Source organism: Gymnoscopelus microlampas (assembly GCF_963454915.1).
Source record: "Gymnoscopelus microlampas genome assembly, chromosome: 1".
Taxonomy (NCBI): domain Eukaryota; kingdom Metazoa; phylum Chordata; class Actinopteri; order Myctophiformes; family Myctophidae; genus Gymnoscopelus; species Gymnoscopelus microlampas.
Window position 1 is genome coordinate 48,773,759 of NC_139962.1, and position 20,985 is coordinate 48,794,743.

Here is a 20,985-nt window from a genome sequence, read left to right on the forward strand (position 1 = left end):
CATTGTCTGTCTGACATGGCTTTGTTATGAAATAAGTTGCACTGCATAACAGAGTCCGGCCTCTGTCTTTTTTAATTGTTCAATTGTACACAGATATTACTAATAAATACATACAGTACACAACAATGCATCACCCTCTGTTTACAGTGTGGCTGTTACACTGGTTAAAATATCTTGCTGATGACACTTTGCTGTAAAAACTAACAGGCAATTATTTCACAGTGCAGCAATACAGGTGGGGAACCTATGGAAAAGTATGACATTTGGATAAAAGACTTGAAAAGGTTTTGCTCATAGCAATAAATACAGAAATATGCACATTTAAATTAATTAAAAATAAAATAAAATAAAGAAGACACAAATGAGTGCCTTGTTATCAATCCATGAAGATTGTCCACATGTGCACTCTATTGTTTGTTGTATGTCAACTTTTCTACTTCAAAAAAACATCTGCACAGTATTATTTAATGAACTTATACAATGGTAGTATTTTGTTTTCAAGCTCATGGCTCCAACACTCCAAAAATAAAACCTGGATTGTGCTTAACCTTGAGCATTATTTTTGTCACCATAGTACTTTAGTTTTTTTATTTATATTTTTAGGACTCATCAAAAGGTCAAAATCACAAGATAAAGTTCTGCAATTATTTTGTGGGTAAAGGACAAGCACCCGGCTAGACTTGTCATGGCCTGATATTCAGCCCTTGGATATTTGGCCATATTCCTCAGTTTTTGGACATTTACTTACATATATATTCCTGTTCAGTTTGGTTTAGGTGTTCTTCATGCCTCGTTGATTGTTTACTTAGTCTCTGTAGTTCAGCATATTCTGTATTGGTCCTCTAGTTCTGTGTTAGTTTGTTGATGTGTTTCTTATGTTTCTTATTTTGAAGTTATGTTCCTCTATTTCCTGTCCGCCCTTTTTTGCTGTTACCTGCTCTAGTTAGTTCCTTGTATGTACTTTTCTGCCTCCTGTCCCCTGCTTTGGGTCCTAATTCCTGACAATACTAACCGGTGGGGCGTCGTTCCCAACTGGCATCGGCCTAATAATAATAATAATAATAATAATAATAATAATAATAGATTTGACATTTTGCTAAATTACATCAAAGCAGCAACAAAACCCATTGGTACCAGACAGGTGAAAAGTATCTATGAATTTGTAAATGAGTGCACACAAAGTACTGATAAAATTAAAATCATAATCATGTATAGTTGTATATATTGCAATAATAATGTGTGGTTGCCATGAAATCCAAAAGCACACTTGGACTTGTCTCACGGCACAACAGTGTGCTTCGGCACACCATTTGTGAACCAAGTACTATCTCTAATATTTACATAGCAAACATCATCTTAGAAAGGGTTAGTGTTGCCAAATTTCTTGGAATACGCATAGATGAAAACCTCACTTGGAAAAATAACACTTGTTTCCAAAAAGATAGCAAAGAATTTCGGAGGTAAAATCCTTATTTATATTACACAATGATATGTCCATACATTTCTTAATATATTTCTGTAATATTGTTACTTAAGTACTTTGGTGACACACATTTTGTTGTTTTGTTTGTTTCTTTTAGAACTCTCATTAGGAAGGCCACCTGACAAGCTCCTTTGAGGTTTTTAGGCCTCTCCGGCACATCTTCTTTCTTGTCTTTTTTGTTATTGTATACTACCATTTTAACAAACTGTTTCCTCTTCCCTTCCCATGTATTTTTAACTATAGTTATGGGCAAATAAACAAAAGCAAAAACAAAAAACTAAGTAAGCCTATAGGCCCCAATTATATGTCTTCCTTTTTTGCAGCCGTTGTTCAAAGGATGGTGTACTAATTTGGTTTTAATTTAAATCCATTGTAACTTTTGTCAGATAACCCTCCTTAATTGCACCATGTTGACACAGGGAATAAAATCTCCATAAGAACAAGCAGCGTGTATAGCTACAGTACACAGTAGTTTTATTCATGATTAGAAGCTATTATCAATAATCAAAATGAAAATGGTCATGAGAGTGGATTTAGTTAGCAGCCATGGTCTGGTCCATCCAGGCACGCAGCTCAGTGACGCGGGCGTACACACCGGGCGAGTTGACACTGCACATTCCACTGCCCCAGGAGACGATACCAACCAGGGTCCAGGCTCCAGCCTTCTGACAGACCAGGGGACCACCAGAGTCACCCTGAAATAGCAAGCATTTGTGTTGTTTATGTGCTTAGTTTATGTCTAAATGTCATCTTGATGTTTTTCTCTCTCTGTGTCACTCACCATGCAGGAAGAGGCTCCAGAGGCTCCAGCACAGATCATCAGGTCGCTGATTTTGTTGCCCCAAGTTTCCTTGCACTGCTCATTGGTGAGGAGTGGGAGAGCAGCCTGCTGGAGCAGGGTAGGGGTGGAAGGAGCTGGAAACAAAACACACAGGCTTCAAAGGTTTAATTTAACAGATCGTCTGTTGGGTCTGTGTACCATTGGCTATACAGTGGGATGTTTTCCAAGGCCTCAACAACATCATTCTTGACTGTGACTATGGGTATAACTAGAGTGCGATTTTCCCAGCAGAGGGTATTCCTTTTCATCTCCAGCAGACTTTCTAAAACATCCTTCCTTTTTTTTCTTTTCTTTTCTTTTTTTTTCCTCCCCCTTATAAGTCAGTTATTTTGAGGTACATTGAAGTGCCCATAATCACAGTAAATAACTAGAATAATGTGCTCCTCGATCGGACCACAGGTCTCCGAAAAGGCCGATGTGAAAAGTTTCACGGCAATCCGTCCACTTACGCGAATCGACCTGTTATAGCCTCACCATGAGGCTGATTTGAAAACTATAGGGTGTCATTTTATCTGTACACAGACAGACGGACACACACACAGACACACGGACAGGGGGCAAAACATAGTCTCTAAACAGTTAAAAACAAAAGAAAAAACGGAAACATAGCTAACGTTAGTACAATCATTGGTCATGCTGTATGGGCATTAGCAGATTCGGTAGGCTCTCTGAATGAATCTTTGGGTTGTTGTTCCCTCACCCCAGGGGTGGGTCAGGCCCCATCCAGAGGTCACACACATCATGCCACCAGGGAAGTTGTCACTAGTCTCAGCCACACACACGGGAGACACACGCATGCCCAACTTGGCAGGGCTGGCCAGCTTGATCAGCAGGACGTCATTGTTGATGGTGTATTGGTTGTATTGGGGGTGCTTGAAGACCTATCAGAGAAATTACAGACAGTTATCCGTTGCCCATATCTAGATTAACTACAGTAGTAATGAAGGAGCAGGTACTGTAGGAGTTCACTGCCTTGCTTAATGGCATTTTGATTTTGTTGGGCACACTTTGGTTTGTTATTGCATTAACACTGTAATTAAAGGCTTTATGTATGTGTGTATTACACATTTACAAACATGTATGTGTATAATTATCACATAAATAAATCTGATGGAATGTAAACAACTTTACAATTATGTTGACGGCTACTTATTGTATCTATAATGTGTATTTAAGTTATCTAATATGTCATGACACACATGCTTGTGGTGTGTTCATTTATTTCTTACTACCGTACCTGTCCAACCTTCATTCTCTGGAAGTCCTCAGCGTGAGAGGAGTGGTCGTGTCTGCCCAGGATCACATGGTGAGAAGTTCTGGAAAAACAAACAGAGATCACATTGTTTCACTTTAATTCCATTAAATGTCAGATGGCCTAGAGTTCAGTTACTAACATTTGTCCATAAGTAGCACAGCTACTTTGGACAAAGGTTGTTATATTTCACACATTTAACCACTTATGCCCTAGCCTATATACTTATTCCTACAATAAATAGCTAAAATAGCCGATCTGCTATTTCCAAATGTGGTCAGTAGATTTGCTACTTTTGACTATTTATGTCTATTTTTCATATATGATGTGCCCAAAATAGGGACACCAGCTTGAAAATGGTTGAATGACACTTGTGTGAGTTATAGTCCAAACTTTGTTTACTCATAACTCATGGTTATGTATTTTTGTATTACCTGACATTGCAGTGGGCAGCAGACACAACCCAGTTCTCGTTGATCAGGGAACCACCACAGAAATGGAATCCAGTGTAATCCTAAAAGATATACATGATACAATGAATGGGATGTGAAAGACCCCACATACTGTATATGCTGTGTACATTACAATGTGCTTGCTCCAAGGCTGTCTAGCTGATACAAACGCATAGTAAGTAAACGGTAATAGCACAAGAAGTACAAGATGGAAAAAAAGTAAATTATTCACTTGGTGTATCATTTTATTCACTTGGTGAATCATTTCTGAACATTGACGACCGCACACTGACCAAACCCATCAACTGCAGAAATATCCTACAAAATAAGATGTTCAATATTTATGTTATTCATGACAGCTTGTCGTTATAGATGTAAACAAGGTGTTGCTGTATATTTACCTGCAGGGAGACCTGCCAGGGCCAGGAGTGGGGCACAGCCTCCTCACCGTTGACAATACGGGAGTATCCAGTGATTACTGGAGTGATGGCAGGAGAGCCACAGCCTGAAGACACACACACACACACACACACACACACACACACACACACACACACACACACACACACACACACACACACACACACACACACACACACACACACACACACACACACACACACACACACACACACACACACACACACACACACACACACAAACTTCATTACAGAGCTGTTTCTAATACATTCAACACACACACATCACAACATGGCAGCACATTGCGAGCTTGTAGATCGGCTAACTTTGAACATTATTTCAAAAACTTGAAAGCGATCGTAGAAGGACTGGATGAGATCTCACCATAGGTAGCGCCAACGAACGCGAGACAGGAGAGGATCCAGAGGAAGGCCATGTTTACAGCTTAGAGCACTCAAATCCTCTCATCAACCTTTATATACCCCAGCATAATCTATTAAATATTAACCTGTATTAATGTAGATGTGTCATACTGGTGCTGCCATTCACCATCTGGTAACAGTGGACATTTTCCCAGGCACATTTTGGACATGGTGGGGTGAGGGCGGAGAGGGCCGTCACATAAGGTCAGGGCAGCTGACCTTATGTGACCATCAGCTCCAGTTTTAGCTTCACTACATTGGCTCCCGGTTGTCTTTAGGATTGATTTAAACATTATTGTACTTGTTTATAAAGCTCTCAATGGTCTGGCTCCTTCCTACCTCTATGGCTGCCACCCTGGCAGCAATAATGCAGACACATTTAGTACATTGTTTTTGGACCAATCAATCAGTGTATGATCATTAAATACTTATTCACGTTTAATTTAATTCACTAATTCAGTGAACAATGTATAGTAGATGGCTGGTCTTCATTAGTGTTTGCACATGAAGTAGCTTAGACCTGCATTCCCTATCTAATCCTAATCCTCCCTTTTTTACTATTACTTCTATAACCTTTTATTTAGTTTTTCCTAATAAAGTTATTTTGTTATTTAAATGTATTTTGTTGTTTTGTAAAGCGACTTTGAGTACCCATAAAAACGCTATATAAATTGTTGTATTGTTGTATATAAATTGTATTGTATTGTATGTATTATTATTATTTATAATAATCTTCACATAAAATAGCTTTACAGATATTGCATTTAATTCATTTGGAATTATTCACTGGAAAATGTATGAGAAGGACTATTCTAAAAAACTGTTTTGTGAGAAGGCTGTTACAATATTTACACCCCTGTTATCTCCCCACCTACAGAGTAAAAACTGGATCAGGAGGCATGAGCGGCCATCTTGGAACCGGAAAGTATCCGGTTCCTCCTGGCTTTATGTCGAAGTGTCGTCGAGCAGACACTGAACCCCTAACTGCTCCCCGTGAGCAGGTTGGTGCCCTGCATGGTTGCCTCCACCATCTGTGTGAATGTGTGTGAATTAGTGAATCTAATGCACATCCAAGTGCTTTGCTGTATAAATGTACCATTTACCATTTTTACACAGAGTAAAATGTACCTTATAAACCCATTAAGACCGGGGAAGCATCTGTGTTGTTTTAGATTATTTTACACTTACAAAAAGCAGATCTACAAGCTCATAGCGCTGCACTCGGTACCGTGCTATGAGCTTGTAGATCTGCTATTTTTGAATAGCCAAAGAAATCTTTAAATGACACAGATGCTTTCCCGGTCTTAATGGGTAAAGATTAATAGTCAAGATTTTACGGTATTTTTTTTTTGTTCAGTTATAAATTATTTATGACAACATACATTTTGACATATCTGTGTTCCTGCTGGGACATCTTGGGTGATTGTGACCTTACAGTACATGCTTGTACAGTATTTGGTGCTCCTTCACTTGAAGACGTTCTGCTCTACAGCAGTGGTTCTCAAAGTGGGGTCCGGGGACCCCCAGGGGTCCATAACTCATTGAGACCTGAGATCGATTCTACAAATGACTACTAAATCAGTAGCTCTCACACTTTCAAGATTTTTCAAAAATGTTCGAAAATAGCAGCTGTACAAGCTCTGTGAGCTTGTATGTCTGCTATTTTTGGATAGCCAACGAAAAAAATCTAAAATGACCCAGATGCTTTCACGGTTTTAATGGGTTAAGGGAGTTCCAGGGGGTCCCCAGCAAAATCAATGAAAGTTAACCGAATGGACCCTTATGAGTCTGTAACGGGTCCAGTTGGTTCCATTTGTACAGTTAAATGGACACTGAGAACTTTACAGTGCAGATTGGGGTTCAAGAGATTTAAAGTTTGAGTACCATTGCTCTACAGAACATGTTGCTTTTGATGGATACATTTCTGTCTATTCTATCACCATTCACCAGCCAGTTTAACGCTGTTTAACTTTTTATGTATGTCTGTGCTCCAGAAAAGTTTTGTTTAGTTTAGTTTGAGAAGGACAGCGTGCACATATACATTAGTTATTCGTTAAGAATGTTATTGAAGACATATTTCTTTTCTCTGGCTTTTGAACACAGCTAATCTGATACTCCAAGACCATAGCATAGACTCCACCTCATTATTTTCTGCTGTACATATTTAACTTGTTTTTCAATTGATGCATGTATTTGTTGTTTATCTTATTGCTCCTGCTGTGTTGTATAGCACTTTCGTTGGCTTCGGTCATTTGAAATGTGCTCTATAAATAAAATTTGAGTTGAGGAGTTGAAGAATAAAAACACGGGAATAAAAACAATTGATAACAAAAAAAGAATAAAAACACGGGTACATTAGATTTAGAAGCAAGCCCATTTCCATCTGTAGTCATTGACTTTGGTACTTGTCTAAAGTCGTTAAAATATTACTGAAATTGCGTGCATCATGGATGTAACATAATGAATATAATTCTGTCTGGATAAGGATTAAAGCTGTAAAAGACATAAGTTACACATACTTAGACATACATGTCGTGGGACACATAGTTAGACATAGGACATACAGTATAATAGGACGCATAATGTAGCTAAATCATTTTCAAATGTATTTGAAATTGTACTCAAGTTTTCCGCTCATACAAAGAAGGTTTCTAAACAGGGGGAAAGTAAACATGTTATTTCCAGTATGTGCTATATTTATCCAAGCAGTTCAGTTTGGCCTGAGAACTGGCTGCTTGCTTTAGCCTGATAAACACCTGATGCAGGCAGATGGAATGTTTTTGCGCTAATAACCTCAACATTCAGTGGACAAAGCCTGGTCTCTGATTGGTGGATATGGAGAGGCTTTTGGGGATAAATATGGCCCCGAGTTCAGAGTTCAGTGTCACATTGTCACAATGGCTTTCCTCTGGATCATCTCCTGCCTTGCTTTCGTCAGCGCCGCTTACGGTAAGGGAAGCCTGGCCCTCGTCCAGCTATTTAAAATGTGGATTTCGTTACGGTGAAGAAATGTAAAATGTAGTCTTTCTCTACAGAACTTGTTAAAACTCTTAATGAAAATTCAAAGATTACCCACAAATATGTACTTGTTCCTACAAATACACTTTTTATGTATGAGGTATGGGTCCAGTACAGTGTTATTTTATTTCAAGGTGATGAACAGTTAACTTATTTCGATGTGATAATTCCATTATATTTGGTAGTCAGGAGTGTGACAAATATGGTTTGCTCCTTGTTGCCAGGCTGCGGCACCCCTGCTGTCCCCCCCCAGGTGACTGGTTATGCCCGCATCGTCAACGGTGAGGAGGCTGTGCCACACTCCTGGCCCTGGCAGGTGTCCCTGCAGGTGAGTGACTGTCTGTACCTACCTGTGACAAGATCAGACTTCAGCCGTTAGATTTCAAAAGTTTTAATATCAGTATAATGCTAAAACTCCCTGCCTCCTCACAAGACCAGAAATGCCACAATGAATCTAAAGAAATACACACAACATCAACGCTATATATCTCACGAAATCACTTTATTGCACATAATCTATATTGAGACATACTGTAATTGTCTCCGCCAGGCCGAAAGGCATGGCGAGAGTATGTTTTACCCCCTGTCCGTCCATCCGTGTGTCCGTCCGTCCGTGTGTCCGTCCGTCCGTGTGTCCGTGTGTGTGTGTGTGTGTGTGTGTGTGTGTGTGTGTGTGTGTGTGTGTGTGTGTGTGTGTGTGTGTGTGTGTGTGTGTGTGTGTGTGTGTGTGTGTGTGTGTGTGCGTGTGTGTCTGTGAACAGCTAATCTCTTGCACCGATGGCTTGATCGCAACGAAACTGTGCACACACACTCCCTGGATGCCAGAGCAGAACCTCTGCCCCAAATTTTTCACATGGGCCTTTTATAGCGCCACCAGGAGGCCGATTTGTGCAAAGCACATTTTTTCACAGTACTCCTACATATTTTGTCCAAAAATCCTGCAAATCGGTACACAGTATCTCTATAGTCATTAAACAAAACGTATCCTTCAGATTTTTCATATTCCATCCTGATTGACTAAAATTGGCTTCCAAAGTTTGCAAGAGTACTCCGTTTTGAACAAAATGCCTCAAATCATCAACACAGCATGCAATTTCCGTGAAATTTAGCACACACATTCCCAATCGGCCAAGGAACAAATGCCACTTGAAATCTTTCAAATCAGCCTCATGGTGGCGCTGTAACAGGCCGATTCGTGTTTTTACCTATAACTGCACCGATCTGTGTAAAACTTTGTATGTGCACTCCCTAGACTAGAGGCCAAGGAAAAACCTTTGCCCTGCATTTTTCACATCTGCCTTTTATAGCGCCACCAGAAGGCCGACTTATGTAAAACACATTTTTGGATATTAAGCCTTCAGATCATTTTTTCAACAAAATGCCGCAAATCATGAACGCAGTGTCCAATTGCGGGGAAACTTTGCACGCTCATTCGCACTACGTTGAGGAACAAATGCCACCCTTATAACATTGCCCTATTATAGCGCCAACAGGAGGACAATTTTTGCAACACTTTTCTTTTTTATATTAGTCCTACAAATTTTGTCCAAACATCATGCAAATCGGTACACACTATCTCTGTAGTCAAGTGATCAAGATGGTTCCGTCCAATTTTTTCTATTCCATCCTGATTGGTGAATTCCGAACATTGCTGGCCCACAACAACCTACCTGACCTGGTGGAGACCTGTGCTCCGAGGAGCACTTTTTATAGTTGGAAATGTGGTCATGGTTGGTAAGGAGACTTCACATGGTACCTTGGTATGTTTAAGCTCAACATGTAATCCCCTCCATCTCCATGTTACCTCAGCAATCCAACGGCTTCCACTTCTGCGGAGGTTCCCTGATCAATGAGAACTGGGTTGTCACTGCTGCCCACTGCAATGTCAGGTCAGTATCTGAGTCCACCCTCATGCATATCTGTATATAGGTCTGTATCCTGTCTGTCTGTAGTCATGCACACAATCAAATTGCCTTTGCGGATAAATAAAGCTGTATTTAATTGAATTGAATCAATATAACAATCGCTTGACAGCATGATATGGTCTATATCTGCATAATATATGACACATTTGTAAAGCGCATGCAAATAATACTCTCTTTATAAGATTACTCATAATTAACACAGAGAAAGAAATGTCCATTCATTGATACGGTTTCATTTCAGGACCTACCACCGTGTGATTGTTGGAGAGCACGACAAGGGCTCCTACTCCACCACCGAGGACACCCAGATCCTGAAGCCTGCCCAGGTGCCAAATTAACTAACTAAAGCTAAGTTAACCCATAGGCTAGTCAATAAGCTAGTTAGCTAGTCAAAACATAACTACGCAGCTACTACTGTCTGTATACTCACACTACAGTATACATTACACACTTATACACAACCTGACACACAAATCGATGTACAGTAAGTGATGTTAACAGACTGATGTTTGACATTGATAGACTGATGTTAATTATGTCAATAGTGTTGAGCAGGTAGGCTACTGTAAAGAGGCTGCTCAGCTTGGTTTCCAATAAAATAGCCAGAAGCAAACCCATGTACAATACAGTATTTCAAGTGAATCCTATAGTCATGTTCATAATTGCTCTTCACTCCTTCACATAAATCCCTGTCTTTCTCCCTCTTCCACCCATCTGTTTGTCCCCAGGTGTTCACCCACCCTGCCTGGAACCCTCGCACCATCAACAACGACATCTCTCTGATCAAGCTGGCCACCCCTGCTCGCCTGACCACCAACGTGTCCCCTGTCTGCCTGGCTGAGACCGCTGATGTCTTCGCCCCTGGCATGACCTGCGTGACCTCTGGCTGGGGCCTGACCCGCTACAATGGTGAGACCCTCTCTAATGTCACTGCTGTCCTAGTAAAGCAGGGGGGGGGGGCAGTTATGCAATTGTTAAACATGGGTTCATTTATTTTTACTTTCCTTTCTTGATGTTTGTTTAATTAGCACTCTCTCTCTGTCTTTCTCTCTCTCTGTCTTTCTCTCTCCAGCCCCCAACACCCCCAACAAGCTGCAGCAGGCTGCCCTGCCCCTTCTGTCCAATGAGCAGTGCAAGAAGACCTGGGGAAGCAACATCTCTGACGTCATGATCTGCGCTGGAGCTGATGGTGCTACCTCCTGCATGGTGAGATCTGCTCCCCACATTTCACTATCTAGTTATGTGTGTGTGGTTATTTCATAACCTATATATTTTGCTTGTGCAAAAGAATAGCATCAGCAAGCAGTTTTGACAGGCATGCAGGAGTGGCTATAGAATTATCATAAATTGTAACGTTCCTGTCTTGCTGTGACTGTCTCAGGGTGACTCTGGTGGCCCCCTGGTGTGTGAGAAGGACAACATGTGGACCCTGGTTGGTATCGTCTCCTGGGGAAGCAGCCGCTGCTCCACCACCATGCCTGCCGTCTACGCCCGCGTCACCGAGCTCCGTGGCTGGGTGGACCAGACCCTGGCTGCCAACTAAGAGATCAACCAAGACTTCCTATTTCCACCAACCCAGCCTCATCTTGACAACATGACCTAGCTGGATGTTGATATGCTGAAGTTCAATAAACACTTAAAAGAAGTTGGCGTTGCTGTGTATTGATCATTCTCAGATATTGCCTGGGCAAACTTGGTTGCTTGTAATGTTTGCCCAAGAAGATGTTACTGTTGCATGTTGTGTCTAGATAAGAGCTTGTGGATTTTTTTAAATTACCATTATTATTAATTACTTACCACATAAGGTATGTGGAGAAATAAGTCCCTCATCTTCTGGGGCGGGGCGCGGGGGGAGGGTCTCAAAGATGATGAGAGAAAAGTGCCACAGACTGTTTGCAACAGTGCACACTCAACAGGTGGGGAAAAGAGTATTTTGTCACAGTACATTTGCACATAATGTAGGCTACATGAAATTTGTACTCTGCAATTAACCCATCCTAAATATAAGGTGCTATTAATACAGCACTGGAGCAGTTATGGGTTACGGGGCTTGCTCAGGGACCCTTCGACACATAGACCGGGGCCGGGGGGGGGGGGGATCCGGGGACCTTCTTATTCCCAGACGACCTCTCTTCCCATGGTTATTATAGCCAGTGAAGGCTTATAAAAGGCATACGTACCCTGCACCTTAGAAGAGCAATAGAACAGATTGTATGGTTGGGTCATGACACGTTAAAAGTTTGGGGTTATTTCTTGTCTTCAAACCAAAACTCCATTTCAGATAAATTGGCCCCGATGTGTCTGAGGTGATGAAACACGTCGCTGGGTCATGTTGCAATAAACGCATGTAATCCTTCTTTATTGGTTTCCTGTCTCTCCGATACTTCTGCCTTCCTCTATCACTGACCCACTCTCTCTTTTAATTATTTTCTACATTGATTTAAACAAGATACACCAACAACACAAACTTAGAAGCAAAACAAAGCTAAACAACATCACAATACAAAAGACAAAACTCAAAACTAAATAGACAGGGAAAACTAAAATAGGGATGCCACCTTTTATGTAGAGAAATAAAGGATGCTCACCAAGGATGCTTTTTCGTAAATTAATACCCCACTGGCCCCTACTTTGTCAGCCTAGTATGTCATACAAAAGTAGAAAAAAATCGCCGATCTACAAGCTCAAAACTCGTCGCATCGCGACACGTTTTGAGCTTGTAGATCTGCTATTTTTTAATTGGAATCCTTCATTCTTTTTTACTTTTTTTATTGGAATCCTGAAAAGTTACATTTTTATTTAATTTCAAATGCATTTAGTTATACTTATGTTAACTTTATGAACATAAAAAGAGAAAAAATGTAATGCTAGTCATTACACTACTAGTATAGAGTTGGGTTTTTCATTAACCTGCGGGCTGCATCAAGTGAAGGTGGGGGCCACATATGGCCCCCGGGCCGCCAGTTGCCCATGAATGAGATAGATAGTAATCATTCCGCATTTTGGATTCTGTCAGTGTCTCTCTATACTTCTGCTTTAATTGAGAACTTCATCGCTAGAAGAAGCTGCAGTCACTCAAAGTTAAAGGGATATTTCACTTTCAAAAAAACTTTGGGTGATTTTATCGTCTACTCAGGCTTTTGTCAGCCCCCCAGACCGTTTTTAAGTTGCTTGATTCAGTATTTAGATATTTGATATACATTTTTCAGACACGCCCCCTTCCTATACAAACCCATTATAACTTCAAACTCCATTTTTAACATGTTAGATTCATCAAAAACACTCGTCCTTGGTTCTGGTGACTCACCCTGCCCTCCTAATATGTGAGGGGGCCATGTTCTTTCGATAACTTTTTTCATTTATTTTAAATATTATTTTTGGAAAATGAAAAAAATTAAATAGAATCAAAATATTAAATAAAATAAATGAAAAAAGTAATCGAAAAAACACGGCCCCCTCACGTATTAGGAGGGCAGGGTGAGTCACCAGAACCAAGGACGGGTGTTTTTGATGAATCTAACATGTTCAAATTTTTGTTTGAAGTTATAATGGGTTTGTATAGGAAGGGGGCGTGTCTGATAAAATTAATATCAAATATCTAAATATTGAATCAAGCAACTTAAAAACTGTCTGGGGGGCTCATAAAAGCCTGAGTAGATGATAAAATGACCCAAAGGTTTTTTTGAAAGTGAAATATCCCTTTAACACGATTTGTAGTGGGAAAGAGTATCAATATGTTAAATCGGCACCCTGTGACCGAAAAAACATTATGTAGAAGCCTTTGTCCACTCCTAGCCAGGGGTGAGAACATCCCCCTCATTTATGTACGGTGAAAACATACACATGCATATTGACTGTTGTGTCAAGTTTGACAAAACAGACTAATAACGTCAGTTTATTTTGGTTACATTGTGCTTTTTTATATTATCTTCCAATTTGCCTTGTCTTTTGTAATTGAATATAGTAGTGCTCTGGGTGGGGATTGGCTGAGGGGGTGTTTTTTTTTTGGGGGGGGGGGGGGGGTTCTTCATTGTATTTTGTATTTGTCTTTGCTTCGTGTTATCTTTTTCTGTTTTATGCTTTGAACTTGTGACACCTGTAGCCTTAACCTCTTTTTTCATTGCTTAATTTTGAAAATCAATACAAATATTTGAAACACAAACATTGTGCCTCCCTTTTTGTGGACTTATCCTCAAATCATCATACCTTACTTTTACAGAAATCGTATAACATTGGTTTTAATAACGTAGCCTGTGAATGGTTTTATAACTCTCTGAAAGATTTCAGTGTGTGAAGTCCTGGAGCATTCAGTCTGTGTTCCTGCCAGTTTCCCGTGGGGAAGTTTTAGGCCTCATCCTTTTTACTATCGTTGCTGTCCGGCAGAAACCAGCTAACTCCATTTTTCCGCTTTTGCATTTTTCCCCCCATGAATCAGTGCTATTGAACACCCTTTACCTCTGTGTGTTGACTAAAAAAATATTGAACCAATGAAAAGTATTGAAAAGCGCTTCTGACAAAACCAGCTACCTCCATTGGATCCTCAAACTTTCTAATAAACCAGCTAAGTCCACCAAAGGGGGGTGGAGTTAGGTGGTTTTGCTGACTCCAGGCTCCAACCCCTTTTGACCTCCAACCTCATTGTGAGCTTGGAGGTCCACTTAGCTGTTCTTTATCAATGATGAACAAAACCTCCTAATTCCACTTTTTGTTTTGTTTTTGTCATTTCCTGAAAAACATTTTGGAGTTTCTGGTTTCTGGCTTCTGCCGGACAGCAGAGATTATTATTATTATTATTTTTTAAAGGCCTATAGTTTTTTATTTTTTTAATTAGAGTTAGTTCTATTGTAATATGGGATATTTGTCTGGGGCATGATAAAAACAAGGTCAGAAAAAGTATTGTATGTCATGTCCATTATAATATGTCCCCTAATATCATTATGCGTGAAATGCGTCAAAAATTGCAAACATCTACAAGCTCAGCTAATTTATGGTTAAAACTGCAAAAAAGAATATATATATATATATATATCGTATCTATACACATCAGAAATTCTTACAGTAATACACAAAGGATGCATACTTATGCATACTGTAGTAAACATTAAGATACAGAAAACATGCTTAGACATATAAGACATACTGTATACTGTACTGTAGGTAAATATTTTTTTAAATGTATTTGAAATTCTAGACTACATTCTACAATTCATGTTCTTGACATCTCATACACAGAATGTTTCAACACAGGGGGAACATGAACATGTCAAGGTCAGTGCATGCTATATTTATCCAAACAGTGCACTTCAGGCCTGAGAACTGGTTGATTGCTTTAGCCTGATAAACACCTGTGACCTGATGCAGGCGGATGGAACGTTTATGCACCAACAACCTCAACGTTCAGCTGAGGTGGGTGGAGAAAGCCTGGTCTCTGATTGGTTGATATGGAGAGGATTTTGGGCATAAATATGGAATTCCCTGCTCCGGAGTTCACAGTTCAGTGTCACATTGTCACAATGGCTTTCCTCTGGATCATCTCCTGCCTTGCTTTCGTCAGCGCCGCTTACGGTAAGGGAAGCCTGGCCCTCGTCCAGCCATCTCAAATATAGATTTTGTTACAGTGAAGAAATGTCAAATGGTAGTGCTTTGCCTACAGAACTTGTTTAAACCTTTAACCTAAACTCAAAGATTGTATGTGCTTGCTCCTGCAAACACACTTGGATTAATTAGGATGATTAGGCCTAAAGTACAGCTCAAGAGTTTAAAAAGAGGAGAGGACGAATTATATCTCTTACGATAATATGAAGATGTAGAGTAAAAATGCTTTAATACGTATGTTAAAACAAATTGAACCTCTTTGGGTTGTGTTTCACCTCAAGTAAACACTTTTCCTCAAACATTCAGAATGTTTTTTATTTTATTTTCATGTAAATGTTACTGTACTTACTGTATGAAGTATGGGTCGAGTCCAGTATAATTTTACTTCAAGGTGATGAACAGTTAGGGACGTGATGATTCCATTATATTTGATAGTCAAGAGTGTGACAATGGTTTTCTCCTTGTTGCCAGGCTGCGGCACCCCCGCCGTCCCCCCCCAGGTGACTGGTTATGCCCGCATCGTCAACGGTGAGGAGGCTGTGCCACACTCCTGGCCCTGGCAGGTGTCCCTGCAGGTGAGTGACTGTCTGCACTGTACTGTAAGATCAGACTTCAACCGTTAGATTTCAAAAGTTGTAATATCAGTATAATGCTAAAACTCCCTGCCTCCTCACAAGACCAGAAATGCCACAATGAATCTGATGAAATACACACAACATCAACACTATATTCTCACCAGAAAAATCACTTTATTGCACATAATCTAATTTGTCGCATAAATGGAAGTGTGGTCATGGTTGGTGAAGAGACTTCACATGGTACCTTGGTATGTTTAAGCTCAACATGTAATCCCCTCCATCTCCATGTTACCTCAGCAATCCAACGGCTTCCACTTCTGCGGAGGTTCCCTGATCAATGAGAACTGGGTTGTCACTGCTGCCCACTGCAATGTCAGGTCAGTTTCTGAGTCCTCCCTCATGCATTTCTCCTGCACAGCAATACTCTACTATGTGACAATGCAGGAGGCTAAATAAGGAAATCTAGGAAGTTAGACGTAATTCTACTTTTGCAGCCACTGTACTGTAAATTGCTCTGGAGGAACACTTCAGCTTAAGGACTAAATTAGATTTTCATGCATTCAAATGCATATCTTTTAAATGTTGTACAGTCAAATATCCCTGTCATCAATATTAAAATCCCTTCACCGCATAAATGGATCTATACCTGCACATAACTAATGACACAGTGTATCTACAGTGCATGTAAATAATAGATTACATCTTGTAAGATGTAATTAACACAGAAATAAATGAATTGTCTGTTTCATTTCAGGACCTACCACCGTGTGATTGTTGGAGAGCACGACAAGGGCTCCTACTCCACCTCCGAGGACACCCAGACCATTACGCCCGCCAAGGTACCAAATAAACGAACTAAAGCTAATTTACCTCCTCTAGTCAATAAGCTAACCAGTTAGCAATTTAAAAACATAACTAATCACCCACTCACATGTAAATACTCACAGTTATATGCACAACCTGACACACGCTCTCCAACCAATGTTAATTTGTCTATCTTCCTATAATTGGCCGTCATTAATGCTCATTATAAGATGGCACAATTTCTGTCCACTCACTCTGCGTCTCAACTTTGGGCTATGGACGGTACAGAAACCTGCCTACCAATGACATTGATGGAGCTTCCAAGCCAAGAGAAACTACAGTATACAGCCTTTCTCTTCCTGGAAAGTTAGCATGCTGAATTAGAGAAGCCATTGTTTGTGCATTAGTAAATTAATAAATAAAACGTTTTTTATAATGAGCAGTAGTTAGGATCAATTAACTGAACGCTCAAAAATGGGTGAAGGGGTCTTTTAATAGACTGATGTTAATTATGTCAATAGTGCTGAGCAGGTGAGCTACAGTACTCTAAAGAGGCTGCTCACCCTGGTTGCCATTAAAATAGTCCAGAAGTAAACCCATGTACAATATAGTATTTCAAGTGAATCCTATTCATGTTCATAATTGCTCTTCACTCCTTCACATGAACCCCTGTCTTTCCACCCATCCGTTTGTCCCCAGGTGTTCACCCACCCTGCCTGGAACCCTCGCACAATCAACAACGACATCTCTCTGATCAAGCTGTCCACCCCTGCTCGCATGAGCACCAACGTGTCCCCTGTCTGCCTGGCTGAGTCCGCTGATGTCTTCGCCCCTGGCATGACCTGCGTGACCTCTGGCTGGGGCCTGACCCGCTACAATGGTGAGACCCTCTCTAATGTCAGAGGGGGGGGGGGGGGGGGCAGTTATGCAATTGTTAAACATGGGTTCATTTATGTTTACTTTCCTTTCTTGATGTTTGTTTAATTAGTAAACTATTTCTCTCTCTCTCTCTCTCTCTCTCTCTCTCTCTCTCTCTCTCTCTCTCTCTCTCTCTTTGTCTTTCTCTCTCCAGCCCCCAACACCCCCAACAAGCTGCAGCAGGCTGCCCTGCCCCTTCTGTCCAAAGAGCAGTGCAAGAAGAGCTGGGGAAGCAACATCTCTGACGTCATGATCTGCGCTGGAGCTGATGGTGCTACCTCCTGCATGGTGAGATCTGCTCCCCACATTTCACTTTGTATCTAGTTATGTGTGTGTGTATGTTTGTATTTCATAACCTATATATTTTGCTTGTGCAAAAGAATAGCATCAGCAAGCAGTTTTGACAGGCATGCAGCAGTGGCTAGAATTAGCATAAATTGTAACGTTCCTGTCTTGCTGTGACTGTCTCAGGGTGACTCTGGTGGCCCCCTGGTGTGTGAGAAGGACAACATGTGGACCCTTGTTGGTATCGTCTCCTGGGGAAGCAGCCGCTGCTCCACCTCCACCCCCGCCGTCTATGCCCGCGTCACCGAGCTCCGTGGCTGGGTGGACCAGATCCTGGCTGCCAACTAAGAGATCAACCAAAACTTCCTACCTCCACCAACCCAGCCCCATCCTGAAAACTTGACCTAGCTGGATGTTGATATGCTTAATTATCAATAAACACGTAAAACCTCTTTTGAAAGTTGTTGTTGCTGTCGTTGTTGTGTATTGATCATTCTCAGATATGCTTGCTACCCAAGAACCTTATGTTATACTGTGGTATTTTGTGTCTAGATAAGAGCGTGTGGAAAATGTGTCATTTAAAAGAGAAGGCAGAGAAGTTTCAAGATAGGTGTGATTTTCAACAGCAGAGGGAGCTCTTGCTCAACGCCCGGGTTCTGTGGTTTTCATGTCAAGGACCCCCAAATTGATACTTATTAGGCCGCCTCAGTTTAGGCAGACACTCTCATCCAGAGAGCCTAACAAGCACGAGATCGGAATAGCAGAGTGATGTATGTGAGCATGAACTCTAGTCAATATGCAACAAGTTAAATAGTAGAGTGAAAAATGTGGTGTGTCAAAGAAGCTAGGATACCAGGCAAACAATGAATGGCATCTGACCAAACAACATCTGCAATCTAAACAACATTCTTACAGTAACATCTGTGCTCAAGGAACAAACAAATAATCTAACTAAATGATGCGGCAATAAGGGATACAAGGAGGGAGGAGTGTTAGGGGGTGAGAATGGAGCCTGAAGAGGTGCAATTGGGAGAGTCTGCAGTTCTAACAGCAATCCATTAACAACCTCTGTGACCGCACTTTGAGATCCACTGATCTCTCTCTCTCTCTCTCTCTCTCTCTCTCTCTCTCTCTCTCTCTCTCTCTCTCTCTCTCTCTCTCTCTCTCTCTCTCTCTCTATATATATATATATATATATATATATTGTATTTATGTATTTATTCATATACATACATACTACACATACTGTACATATTATGCAATATGGAATTACCTTGAACCCCCCAGAGAATGCTCACACTGTCACAGCTCACAGTTGCCATTTCAACATATCCCATGCAGGCAGCTTGTATGAAGCAACGTGAGACATATAACTTGTCGCCAACAATCGGGAAAATGAGATCCAAAGATATGGACGAGAAGAACTCACTGATTCACTGTGTCCACAGCTGGACACGATGGAAGGCTTTCGATTCAGCTCTCATCTGGGGCTCCTCTCCTCTTGAGATGGGAGAACGGGGGCTTTGATCTGCCTCCCTGGCCATTATTAGTGGGATCATTACAGTCAGCCGGGCCTAACGAAAGAATGAACAGCATTTAGGCTGCTGAAAGTGAAAACTGGACTCACTGGAGACAATGGAGTTGTGGCTACAAGTATCCAGATCTGAAAGTTGTCTTTCTACATACTTTCTACATCATAATCCATGTAATGCACCTGCAAGTACATCATTATTCCATATCATTTACCAGCTAGTAGTGCATCAAGACGATGATGTAGGCCTACTGGCTAGTACTGTACGTGTACATCATAGACCTTGAGGTACTGGCAAGTATATCATAGTCCAGCATTGTCCATCTGCAAACAATTAAACATTCTGTTTAAATTAAAACCAAGACTCACAAGACTTTGAGTCTTTTTTCAAACAGAAGGTGAGAGTCATCAAATAGTTCTTAGAACTGGTGATTCTTTATAATGTTAAAACAATAAACTAAACGCCCAAAGTTCAATAGTCAACACCAAATGTGACAGGTTTAATGTAATAATAATAAGTATTATTATTATTATATTTCTGAATACTTTTGAAATACTGAGCCGTTTAGGCATTTTGGAATGAAATAACTTACTGTATGTGAGCAGAGCGAATAGGATAACAGTAAAATATGTTTATTACGGTTTAAACTGCATTAAATGTTGGCCAGAGAGTGAGCAAGCTGGTTCTTGCACAGCCTTGTTCTTCCTTTGAGATCAACAAGATGGTAGGCTACAACCTTCCCTCTGCATTCTCTCCAAACAATAAATACACAACCACAGACATGAGTGCAGGGGAGACGGGCACCAAACCAGTCCTAGATGGTATAAAGTAAACATGAGCCTATTAGCATTGTAGGGCACGTTTTTGTTATGTCATGTTTAAATCAATGTCACTTTGAGAACTACCACCGCTTTTTGGATTATGTGGGATTATTTTCCATTCAGTTTGCCAAGCAGAGTGGTCATTTTAAAGTTAATTGTTTGACTATTGTCTTCCATGTGGAAGAGAAAAGTTGGCTTCGGGCCAAGTGACAACTTAAGTAGTGTAGCATATGGCAGTCCAAGACAAAATGTTACAATTTAGCACAATTAGCACTTATTAAAACAGATAATAAGAATTTATACAAGGAATGAGGAGGTTGAGATATAGAGAGTCTGAAGAGGTCAGTTTTCGTAGCCTTTTAGGTTTACCAGGCTACGTTTTCAGACTGGGCGGGGGGGCATGCAGGAGGGAGAAGAGTCAAGTTCACTTGGAACATTGGCCACAGTGTCCTATAGGGAAGGGAGGAACAGATGGGTTATCTGATCTAATTGAGCAGCAAGTGGTGTAGGGGTGGATCATGTCCTGGAGGCAGTGTAGGGGGGTGTCATGGCCTTGACTACATTTAAGGTCAGTGGTTTTCAAACTTTTTCATGTCAAGGACCCCCGAATTGATATTTATATGGCCACGGTCCCCCATC

The 20,985-nt window shown here is 40.8% G+C and overlaps 3 protein-coding genes across 3 annotated transcripts; 2 read left to right on the top strand and 1 right to left on the bottom strand.

Annotated features, from left to right (window-relative positions):
• Window positions 1-2,016: 2,016 nt before the first annotated feature.
• Window positions 2,017-4,884, bottom strand: LOC311041703 (chymotrypsin A-like; the record flags this gene model as incomplete). The annotated part of the gene is made up of 7 exons (XM_084052182.1): window positions 2,017-2,178; window positions 2,265-2,398; window positions 3,025-3,205; window positions 3,562-3,640; window positions 4,011-4,090; window positions 4,430-4,533; window positions 4,833-4,884. 7 exons carry the CDS (start codon window positions 4,882-4,884, stop codon window positions 2,017-2,019), a joined length of 792 nt encoding a protein of 263 aa, XP_083908308.1.
• A 2,883-nt stretch (window positions 4,885-7,767) lies between these two features.
• LOC311041679 (chymotrypsin B) lies at window positions 7,768-11,356 on the top strand (the record flags this gene model as incomplete). The annotated part of the gene is made up of 7 exons (XM_084052162.1): window positions 7,768-7,819; window positions 8,113-8,216; window positions 9,698-9,777; window positions 10,055-10,139; window positions 10,542-10,722; window positions 10,886-11,019; window positions 11,195-11,356. The coding sequence occupies 7 exons, from the start codon at window positions 7,768-7,770 to the stop codon at window positions 11,354-11,356; spliced, it is 798 nt and encodes a 265-aa protein (XP_083908288.1).
• A 3,970-nt stretch (window positions 11,357-15,326) lies between these two features.
• LOC311041691 (chymotrypsin B-like) lies at window positions 15,327-18,341 on the top strand (the record flags this gene model as incomplete). The annotated part of the gene is made up of 7 exons (XM_084052171.1): window positions 15,327-15,378; window positions 15,880-15,983; window positions 16,284-16,363; window positions 16,741-16,825; window positions 17,490-17,670; window positions 17,863-17,996; window positions 18,180-18,341. The coding sequence occupies 7 exons, from the start codon at window positions 15,327-15,329 to the stop codon at window positions 18,339-18,341; spliced, it is 798 nt and encodes a 265-aa protein (XP_083908297.1).
• Between the last annotated feature and the right edge of the window lie 2,644 nt (window positions 18,342-20,985).